Consider the following 11706-nt stretch of genomic DNA (forward strand, 5'->3'; position numbering starts at 1 on the left):
CCCTCCTGAGGAAGCACAGGGTGGCTCAGAGGAGAGGGAGCTGGTGTGAAGGCTCAGGGAGGAGAGGGGGTCTGAGGGTTGGACGGAGAGCTGGTGGGGCCGCCCAGAGTGGGCAGCTGGGCTGGCAGGGCACCACACTCTCCAGGGCAAACAGGAAAGCTATGGAAAAGGTTGTCCTTCTCTTGATTTCATTTGACACTTGGTAATTTGAGAATCTTGTAAATGGATCCTTATAAAAAGGCCTTGTGTAGTTGAACCAAGAAAGAAAATTCTCAAGAAAATTAACATGTTTAGGGGAAATTACACTACAAACATAATACCAATTAAAGTGCATGAAGAGCCAGACACACGTGGCCAAGCAGCTGTTTCTCCTGGGAGACGTCTGACCAGACGGGGAGCCCGGAGCCCGGACGCGAGGCATGCATTCTGCAGCCACTTCTCCCCAGATGGCTTGGAGGAAGACTGGCCCTCACGAGTGGGCTGCAACCCACCACCCCAAAATAAACCAGAAACCACACACACACAAAAATGTGTCCCAAAGTCACTGCTTTTAAAGGGGTAGGGTCTGTAAGACTGTCCTCCTCCAGAAAGTGGACCCCAGATGGAAAATGCCTGGGACGTGGCAGGTGGGCTGAGGGCCTCGTCAGGGACTTGGACGCCCGAAGCCAACATCCTAAAGCTGCTTGTGCTGGACGCACTGGTCCGTCACTTCCGGAAGCCATGCCTTCCCCTAGCAGTCCCGTAAGGGGTGTGTCCCCACCCAGCCCAGAACCACGGTGTTGCAGCCCCTGTAGTCCACTCTCCCTTCCCTCTGACCCCAGCCGCACACAGGGCCAGCGGCATGTGTCCCCTGCTTGGTTTCGTTTGAAAAGCACGCTGAGTGGACACTTGCTCTATACGTATTTGAGCAGAAAGCACCTTAAACTGTTTGCGTGTCGGGCTGTCTCACAGCTGTGTTTCTGGTGAAGCCATTGCTGACACGTGCATATGCTTGTTCTGTGGCAGGAGCTGTGCGGGGCCTCCCGTGCACAGTGCATCACGTGACAGCAGCCCTGGGAGAGGCTGTCGTCACTGGCTGTGACTGGCCTAAGGGACTGACTTCCGGTCCCAGAATTAAGGGTGGAGAGGAATCGGAGCCCAGAGTCCATACCGACGGCAGTGTCCTGTGCTCACCGTCTGTGAAAGGCACAGGCCAGTGGATATAGCATAAGCCGGGCCCCCACGCTCTGACTGGCAGAGTCTGAAGAATGCGGCCTCATGTGAGGGAGGGACAAGTCCTGGTGTGAGGCCGTGGCCCTGCCGAGGGCTGGGAAGCCCAGATGCAGGAGACGTTTTCTCAGCGAGGAGGGCACGAGCATGTCCTCTGTGCTCTTCAGGGACCTGGTGACAGACCATGAGGCCTGGTGTTGTCCGCACGCGGGCAAACTGCCCTGGAGGGGAGGGAGGGTGGCGGAGGCACTGCCAGGCTGAGGGGCAGGCAGACTGGGGTGACCGGCCAGGCCAGGCCACAGAGGCTACGTGGTCCCAGGGACTCAGACCACCAACTCAAAGTCAGTCACCATCCTGCCCAGAACCCGGCGTGGGCACGGGAGTAATAAGGAAAATGTCACCAACCTAAGCCACATGGTCCACCTGGACACGGTGTTGGTGAGTGACAGAGTGTGCACAGCACTCGGCCACGTGCCCACTCAGCCGCTGTCCACGTCTCAGTCACAGCTGCCCAGTTCCAGGCCTTGCCGGCGCTGGGAAAGGATGTGTTTCTAAAATAATGAGTCTAAGCCTTGTTTTGGGTAATAAATCATGGTGTCAGTTTAAAATTTATTTTTTAATTAAAATTTTATAAAGAAGAAAAAGGTATCGTGTTTAAATGACCAGCTGGGATCAGACATCTCTGTGCCTGAGGGTGTGGGAGGGGCATCTTCTTTCACCCTCGGTGTGAAGTGTGGTTTTCTAGCTGGCAATTCCCCGAAACTGGGCACGAGAGGCAACTTTACAGGAAGAGGGCAGAAGGAGCTTCTGTCAGGAAAGAGGTGAGAATTTGCATGTAGATGCATCAGTTACTGACGTTTTGGCAAAGAGTTCATTTCAAAAACTTTTGAATCAATGAGAGAGAGCGTCCGTGTGTGAGTGAGGCTGGATGTCGGTTACCGTGCAGCATGGTGGCCCGGCTGTGCATGCCAGCGTTTCGGAGACAGTCACTCTGCATCCTGAACAAAGCATGCAGACGGCCCACTGCCTTTGTTGTCAGCCGTGTCAGCGTCTCCGTGGTCCTTCCTGCCGATTTGGCGGGCTGTGCAGAACGGCACACACACCATGGAAGGTCGCGTGGCAGCTGCTGGTCGGGCACAAGCCCCTGCCATGTGTATGTCTGAAGCACCAGCCTGTGACATTCTGGCTCTCAGGACTCACAGGAAGATGGAAGCAAGGTGAACTGTGACAAAGGGGGCTGTGGGACTGCCTGCTGCAGGGTCCTAAGTGAGAAACTAGGAGGACACACGTCCACAGGTCCCTGAAAAGACAGCGAAGCGACCTGTTCAGCTGTCATCGCCAGGGCACTGCAGACAGACATGGCATTTAGGTGGCTGGTAGACGACGGACACAAACCAACGCCTGGTATGGGCTTTTGTTAATTACTAGCTCGTCACAATAACCTGAAAATGTCTTTTCCAGTATCCTAACATATGTATTCTACTTTCTAAAATCATTTCAGCATGAGTAAAATTCTGTGCTGTTTCTTTGAAAATTGATTTTGTTTATGAAATAAGTGTAGGAGTGATTTATCTTTGTCAGAACTTGGAAAACTTCGAGTAAAAGGTTTACATGAGCAGAGAAAAGCAGGCCAGTGACGCTCGTGGCACCCGTGTGCGTCGGGGTTACTTGGGGGGCCACACTCCATGGAAACAAGTCTCGGGCAGCAGACATTCATCTCCCAAACACAGGTCTCAGGGGAAGGAAGCTGGTGAAAGTGACACACTCAGCACTTGAGAAAAGTCAGATGTTTTGAGAGTCCTGGTGAGATGGTAACGCTGAGCTTTCCTGTAAATAAAACCTTTGAAGTTATTGTGCTGTTATTTGCCAAGGGGGGAAAGGCAGTTTAAAATGGGAGCCAGAGAAGAGCCCAGCAGCCCTCAGGGTGCAGAGCAGTGAGCGTCCAAGGAGGTATTTACAGAGGCAACTACGACGGTGCCATGGCAACCACACTTCTGTGCAGGCAGGTGGCCCTTCTGAACCAGACAGAAGGAAGGGAGCAGGTGACCCAGGTCAATTCCAAGGGGACGGGAGGGTCAGCCCCTCCTCTCCTCCCTGCTGTGCTCCTGCCACCCTCGGGACAGCATGTGCCTCACGGAAGCTCCAGCTTCCGGCCACAAATTGCCCCTCTCGGTGCTTGGTGCTCTGCCCAGTGACCCACCAGGACCTCTGGAACGTGGCCGTCCCTGGTCCCTGGCTCAGGCTCCGTTCTCTGTGGTTCTCCCCGAGGAGTTTCCTGCCCCCAGTGCTCCCCTTCCGCATAATGGCAGAGGTCATCTTTGTCATGCAGACGTGACTGCGCCTGTCCCTGCTCACCCCCCACCCGGCAACGGGGCCCAGGGCAGCATTGGACCACACAGCCCCCCACAACACCCCAGGACACAGCCGGCCCTCGGAGCTCAGCGCCCGCCCGCCAGCCCTACCCCTGCCAACTGTAACAGGCCGGTTACTGCCGAGGCTGGTGCGTTCAGAACCACGCTCCACTCAATTCTGTCCCCGTAACCTTTCTGTGCATCGGGCAGGGCCTGCCCTAAGCCTGTGACAAGGGCAGAGTGCACATCCGCACCCCCAGACGGCCTCTGTCGTTATGCGCACACAGCTCACCAGGGAGGACCCACTTCCGCTCAGTAGGGGAGGCAGAGCCTGAGAATCTGTGTTTCCAAGAAGCTTCCAGGAGCTGCTCATGCTCTGGGATAGCCCCGTGTGAAACCTGGTGCAGCAGTGTTTCTGGGACGTCTTTGTGGCATGGTGACGCTGCGGGCGAGTCCTGCAGTCTACAGTAAGTGAAACGGCGCCCACCCACTGGACCAAGGGCTCAGTCCTGGATTTCAGGTGCCAGTTCCATGACTAATCAGTGTTGTCACCTTGCAGAGGTGACTTAAAACTCTGACACCTCCACTCCCTCACCTGGAGAACGGGATTTATCTCTTCATGGTGAGTGTTTTATTTTACTTTTTATCTTTGAGGCTGGGACACGTTGTCACGGTGACACAGATAACTTGGTGAAGAGGCCTGTTGCTGGCTGGGCACCGATGGAAGCAGCTCTCAATCACGCTTGGCGGTGGTGCCAGCTGAGGTGAGAGAGACGCCACCACAGCCCTCAGTCCTGAGCTGCGTGGGGCCACGCCTCCTGCGAGCCACCCAGCAAATCACAGGAATTTTGCCAGCAGATGTTAAACTGTTGAAAACCATTGCTTGAAACTGACTGTGGTGGGAATACTAAATGGGAGACCAAGGTCTGAACCCCGATATCCAGAGGTATTAACCATTAAATTATAAAGGTCAGAAGGCGGTCGGAGTCCCTGCAGAGCCGTTCGTGGTAAGTTGATTTCTGGGGCCTAGTTTTTTCTTGCGGGAGCATATTCTGTCATACATGGTCTCAGCCTTCTCTAAGGGCAATTACAAAGCATCGTTTCTAGATGGTCATTCATTTATTCAGCAGCTGTCTAGTTCAAGTACATCCTCTGTGAGGAATTCACTGGGATGGGACATGGTGAGGCTCGCTTTGAAATACAGTCTGCATTTGAATTGTATGGCTGAGTGGAAAGTCTTCTCCCTAATGGCCATAGACTTTAAATCTCCCCCTCAATAAGGTTGTCAGGTGACAATTGGGGAAAACTGGAAACCCGGGATGGCTACTGTTCATCAAAGGGGTGTCAGTCAATGTGCGGGCCTTTTACGGGCATTTTTTGACAAGTCTGGCAATTTGTGCACTGAGATGGAAATATGGACAGTTCAGTAAAGAAATGTGATTTCTACTGGAGGAGATTTACTGAGGACAGGCAGGTGATATTAACTCTTGTGTTGATTGAAAGTGTCGCCCTTGTGATAGACGGAGCAGTAAAGAGTGTGAAGGAAGCAATGCTTTCTCACATTTCAGTGCCCTCACTATCCCTGTTCTGACGAGCCCGGTGTAGGTCCTATGGCTTCCTAAAAGTTTTACCTCATTAAGGAAAAGTCCGAAATCTTAAAACACTCAAAGTGGATGGATAATTGTGCCAAGCTGTAGACTATATTTAAAATCATTATTTCAGCCAACATGAAATATTAAAAGGCGTTATGAAAATGTAGGTCATTAGGACAAATGTGCTTCAGAGGAAAGTAACTGGGTGACAGTTCAGTGGTGGACAGAGGGACATGGGACTGGCAGTCAGTGGCATACGCTGTAGCCACTGTGCTCGACACTCAGCTTCCTGGTCTTTCCACAAGAAAGGTGTTGCCTGTTGGAAATGTGGTTGGCTGGGACAGTGCATGCAAGAACACTTTGGAACGTTCAAGCAGTTTCAAACCATATTTTGTGAGGGTCGGCAAACATGGCTGAGCAGAAAGGTCGTGGGCGTCAGGGTCAGATAGACCCCGATAGTCTCCCTTCACCCACAGCGGCAGTGTGACTCGGGCTTCAGCAGGCCTGTTTGTCATCATGAGTCAGGGACCGTCCCGCCTTGTGAGTGGTCATGAGGGGAAGAAGGCGTGTGCGGCGGCCGCCTGCCCAGTGACCACACAGATTCACACCCGTTAGTTTTCATTGTCTTTGCACGATGTTAGTGCCAAACATGCCACCACTGTGGCCTGGGAGCTCATTTCATCTTTCCAGGACTCAGAAATCTTTTTTTTCACTGTGATAAATCATATGAGGTCTGTTCTTTTAACCGATTTTTAAGTGTACAGTTCAATAGAGTTAAGTGCATTTGATTGTTGTGCAACTGGTCTCCAGAACTTTCCATCTTCCCAAACTGAAACTGCAGCCACTGAACACTCACTTCCCCTCCCCTCCCCCAGCCCCCGGTACCCACCATCTATTTACTTCCTTTCTCTGTGAATTAGAGGACTCTGGGGACCTCATAGGGTCACACAGGGTCTGTCCTTCTGTGACTCGCTTATTTCTCTTAACACAATGTCCCAAGGTTCACGCCTGTTGTCACGTGTATCAGAATCTCCTTTTTTAAGGCTGAATACTCCATTGTGTGGCCGGACCACATCTTCTTACCCATTCATCAGTCAGTGGACACCGGGTGGTTTCTGCCTGTTGGCCGCTGTGGCTGTGCTGCTCTGAACATCTGGTACAGAAGTCTCTTTAAGTCCCAGCTGTCAACTCTTTGGACAAATATCCAGGAATGGAATTGCTGGCTTGTGTGGTGGTTGTATTTTTAACATTTTGAGGAACCTCTTTCCTGTGTCCATAGTGGCTGCACATTTTCCCCTCCCACCAACTGTGCAGGAGGGTTCCAGTTTCTCCACATCCTCACCAACACTTGTTTTCTATGGTTTTGCTGTTTTTTTTCTTTGAACAAGGCCATCCTAACAGGTGTGAGGTGGCACCTCATTTCCCAGATGGTTAGTGATGCTGAGCAATTTTTAGCACACCTGTTGGCCATGTATGTGTCATCTTTGGAAAAATGCCCACTTTTCAATTGGCCCATCCACACGCTATGTTGGAAACATTCTCCCTGTCACATTCCCTGGCCCTTGTATGGAGCCTGGACCATGGGTTAGCAGCCCAGCCTGTTCTAGAGAAGTTTCTGGTATGTCCACATCAGCAGACCATGCTCGTGCACCCCCATGCTCGTGCACCCCCATGCTCATGCACCCCCATGCTCGTGCACCCCATGCTCGTACACCCCCAAGCTCGTGCACCCCCATGCTCGTGCACCCCCATGCTCGTGCACCCCCATGCTCTTGTACCCCATGCTCGTGCACCCCCATGCTCGTGCACCCCCATGCTCGTGCACCCCCATGCTCGTGCACCCCATGCTCGTGCACCCCCATGCTTATAGTACCACAGTGGTGGGGGTCAGGTTACAGTCTTTATTCCCAGAAGGCTCTGGGTACCTGCTGCACAGGAAGGAGAAGCCCTTTGCTTTCTCTATGTTTGAATGCATTATATTATAAAAGAGGCAAATACAGTGAGTTTTTTCCTTTATTTGAATAATAGAATTCTGTCCCTATGTGATTTTCTTTCCTCCGCTTCACACACAAAGCAGCAAGCACACACTGATCACTTGTATGTCACCAGACACAGGGCTATATGTGGATGAGGGACCTTCTCTTGGGGATGGAGTGGGTGATTTTGGTTTAATATCTGCAAAGAAAGAGCCTCTGAAATAAAGAGCACGGGGGTCCACGTAGCATATGAGACATGGTTTCGCAGAAAAATCCCGTCACCCTCTGTGGTGTTTAGAGAATTGGTCCCGTGGGAGCTTACAGTCACCAGGTGGCTGGCCTTGGGGACAAATCCAAGGCCAGGTCCCCCACACTGTCCCACCAGAAGGATCATATCTATCACCTCAGTCTGCTCTGCCCTCGTCATCCCTCAGAAGTTGCCCTGCGTGGGTAAACTGAGTGCTTGGGTCAAGGGCTGGGCTCTTTTCTGTGTTTTCCACTGAGCCTCAGACATTGGACCCCCGATTCCATCATCCTGTCTTGGAGACCAGCATGAAATTTTGTAAAGGTGCTGCGTGATTTCCTTTCAGTGCTGGCAGCCTGAGAGTCTATGGTGGCCTTATAATGTGCCCCACTCTCCACCAGTAATGAGGAGTTTCTCTGTAACAGTTCACCCCATGAATGTGTCAGTCATGTTCTTTAGTCGGTTGCAGCGTTTCCTAAGTGGTCCTCGGAGATGTCCTGTCTTTAGACAGTCAATCAGCCTGAGAAACAAAGCATTACCGTTGCAGAGACAGGACGGTCACCCAGTATCTGAAACAGCCAAAGCTATTTAGGTCTCCCGAACTGACTTTTTCTCCAAACCCATTTGCACCAGCGCTCCTTTCCTAATATCACACTTAATACCGTCCGATAGTTTGGGGAAGTAGTGCTTTGTGATAGCATCACATTTAATATAATTTTCCAATCTCTTTACTGTTTGAGGGATGGGCAGTCTTAGAATTCGGCATGAGCCCTCCCTGAGCTCTAACAGAACGTCAACATCTGTTCTTGGCTGGCTCAAGCGGCGAAGTCGTAACTCAGCACAGCTTTGCTGGTAAATTGTGGTTAGGAAATCAGGCAGACCGGGTGTTCTGGGAAACGTTCACAGGGTGCTGCTTACTCAGTTCCTGGGGAAAGGTGGGATGGAAGCTTTATCCTGGACTCACGTACTGTCAACTAGGACCCTTTGTGGAATTTAGGGCTGTGCTTTTCCGCGGTTCTGTCAGCATCTTCAGAGATTTGGCTGTGTGGCTTCAGTGTGTACAATCAGAGGTTACTGACCCTGTTCAGAGTGTGTGTCGAGGCTGCACACTCCCCTCACCCCTGGGCACGTTGTGCTGCTACTGGGTGAGTCTTTGGGGAACTAGAAAAGCAGCTTCCAATTTGCAGATGTAAATGATGTGGACAGAATGGCTCTTCTTTGCAAGCTCAGTAATTATTGCTTGCAGGCATATCCATACATTGAATTAAGTACATGGCACTTTGCAAGAACCTCGTGTTTTTTCTAAAATGTTACATGGTTTTCCAGGGACAAATCACAGTGAACGAAGCATTCTGGGTGTAGTCTCAGTCGAAGGAAGCAGTGGGTCCATTTGAATGACAGCTCAGCACAGGCACTGGGTGGCCCCCAGGTGCAGCAAGGGGTTTGAGTACCAAGGGCTGTCGTGACTCTTCGGGAAGCTACTTAGAAATTATTAAGCTCCCACAGGAAACACACCTAAACATTTTGAGCTTTCTGCTCATCACCACTTAGAAAAAGTCAAAATAAATAACAGTCCATCAAAATCAGTCACCTGATGGTGCCGCTTGCTGTCACGGCTCAGGAAGGGCTCAGCTTACGGGGGATGGAGAAAGGGGCTCCTTCCCTTTGCTTCTGCTGCCTGGGCGTCGGGGCGGCTCCACACAAGTCTCTGCCTCTGTCCCTCCAGGCGGGTGTCCCTCTGAAATGAATTAATCCTCTCGAAGTCTCTCTCTGCTGGCAGCAGAGATAACAGCTTAGGGTGAACGTCCCACATGCGGCACGCCACCGCCTGGCATGCGACTGCCTGGCCACCCACGGAAGTCTGGTGGTCCCCGTGTCCCACAGGCCTCCCCGAAACGGGGCAGCTCCAGAGGAGGACAGGTACTCGTGGTTCCAACAGAGGGACCGAGTGGACTTCACGTTTAAAGGGAGTTTGAAGCCATTGTTGAGGTGTCACATCTTGGGTTACGAGAAGTAGCTCAAAAGGCAGGGATGGGTGGCGGGCAGGGTGCCCTCACCGGCGTGCGGCCGTCCCTCCCGCCTGCAGCTGTGTCAACTTTCCCACCCTTTGTCCTGTCCCACAGTGAAAAGGTCAGAGATCTTCCTCAGAGGTGCTGGAAGAAGCATGGCTGTGGAGCAAATCAGAGCATGTTGTTTTCCTTTAAAATGATACATAAAAGCTTAGTTTCTGATGTCACTTCAGCAGCTCATAAAAACTCTACTAGGATTTTGAAAAAAATTTAGTTACTAGGATGCCAATCAAATAGCAGTCACCTTGAAAAGAATTTTGTTGTTCTTCGTTCTTTTGGAGTTTTGTTATATCAAAGTTGAAGAAAAAATCATAATACTGCGTTTAAAGCTCCCTTCTCATGGGTGGACGGCGAATCCCAAGTCGCCACAAAACACGTGGACGTACAGGTCGTTTCCCCCCATAGTAGCGTAGCCTTAAGACAGTTTGTCTTCTGCTTCAGCTGTGGGGCCATCGCTGACTTGTTGGTGTGATGCGTGGACGTATGTGGGGAGTTTTCAGGAAGAATGATACCAGTCTGTGGCTTGTTTTTGCTTTTCAGTAGCATTTGGGGTCTTTAAAATGGGAGTGAGGGATCCAGGAGTTTGTTCTGAGTATTTTTTGTTTCTTTCTTAGTGGGGGCACTGCGATCTCTGCAGGAAACTCACCCTCGAGCATCATTTCTTGTTTTTCCTGTTGGCAGGGTTATGAGGCTGAACCCGAGTCACTTGTCTGTTCCCTGCCCTGTGTGATATGTTCACAGCACCACAGCTGTCGGCTGTTCAGATAACCACGGTCTTTGTTATGAAGCATTCACACATGCACGCATGACACTTATGCACAGGCACCAGGAATCCACACGCACAGGTGCACACTCAGGCACACTCAGGCACACATGGAGAGGCACACACTCAGGCACGTGTGTGCACACGTGCACACATATGCTAAAGAGCTAGAGCACGTGGTTAGTGCCACTAAATTGCAAATGCCATGAGGTCTGCTGTCCCATCGTGACCCAGTCACCCAGCTGGCCATGCTTTAGTGAAGACTCCAATCGGGACTGTGCTGGTCAGGTGACTTGCGACCCAGCGTGGCTCGCACTAGATGCCAAAGAGAGGAAATGAGTGTCAGCCTGAGTTAGTTACAAGAAAATAAGGCACTGGAACTAAATTGTCAGGAGAGCAGCGCAAAACCCAGTACATTCAGCTTATTGCGACCTGAGACCGGGTGACTCTGACACCTACTCTGCCTTCCTGATTTCCATGTCTGTGCACTTGAGTGACGGTCTCGGGGGTGATGGGTTCCGGCTCTGGCACGTTCCCAGTGTGCACACTACACACTGCGTTCTGTCTTTCCTGCAGGAGCTGGGGTTTCAGGACCTGACAGCCGTCCTGCACTGCGTCCACTCCTTCATGGCAGCTAAGGTGGCCTCGGTGGACGCCGCTTTCACGGACAGTCAGAGCCTCACCAGGAAGTTCACGCACAGCAGCTGAGCTTGCGCTGGTGACGATGCACATTGAGTTGTTTTCATAAGGAGGGACTCTGTTCTGCGCAGCACTGCGCTTGTCTGGTTTTCTAGCCAGTCTGCAGTTGTGACACCAATAAAATCCACCCGTACTTTCCAGCGATGGGAGGTGCTTGTTAAATGGACAGCTCTGTGTCACCATGTTGCCCCCAGTCATGCTGGTGGCCTCGGCACCATGCCCTGGTGCCACTATGATTTCCTTGTCACGGAGACCCCGGCGACTCGCCACGTGTATTTTCCTGGGGGTGTGGTTGATCAGTGCTCCTTTTCCTCAGGGAGGAGGCTGAGTCCAGGGCTTGTGGGCGAGAGGAGCAGAGGACTGTGGGAAAGGACATGGGCTTGAATGATTTAATTTACTATTAAACATTTATAAGCTAATTCTTATGTAATGAAATAATGATCACTTAAAGGTTACTTTTCCTAGTTCGTGAAGTGTAGCCTGCGTTTTGGTCTCCTTGTTTCTCATATGTTTTATTACCTCTAAGAAGTTCCACTGTTTTCATTACCAAGAGCAACTTAATGGACTCGTGAATTTTCTTCCAGGGGTGCAGACTGTAGTCAGAAAAAGTCAAGGTCGTGTACTCATTTTCAAGGCTGCAAGAACAGGAAGCATAAAACCAACCAGACGGTAAAGTGCAGAGGGTGGTTCCATGTTTCCTGCAGCTTCTACTGCAGACCAAGCTCACATGTGACCAACACAGCAGCGTTGGGGTGCAGTGCCCTGCAGCCCCATCCCTGCGGAATTGGTGTTCAGGACGAAGG

At 51.4% G+C, this 11706-nt stretch overlaps 1 protein-coding gene across 2 annotated transcripts in view; it reads left to right on the plus strand.

Moving 5' to 3' along the window:
* Positions 1-11381, plus strand: part of SNTG2 (syntrophin gamma 2) — a 155052-nt gene extending 143671 nt beyond the window's left edge. For both annotated transcript variants that reach the window (XM_074331613.1, XM_074331614.1), the window contains exon 17: positions 10781-11381. In XM_074331613.1, the coding sequence (XP_074187714.1) occupies positions 10781-10912 (132 nt within the window). In that variant the 3' untranslated portion in view covers positions 10913-11381. The remainder of the gene's footprint in view (positions 1-10780) is intronic.
* Positions 11382-11706: the final 325 nt, after the last annotated feature.

Source organism: Rhinolophus sinicus, linkage group LG05, assembly GCF_036562045.2.
Source record: "Rhinolophus sinicus isolate RSC01 linkage group LG05, ASM3656204v1, whole genome shotgun sequence".
Classification (NCBI taxonomy): domain Eukaryota; kingdom Metazoa; phylum Chordata; class Mammalia; order Chiroptera; family Rhinolophidae; genus Rhinolophus; species Rhinolophus sinicus.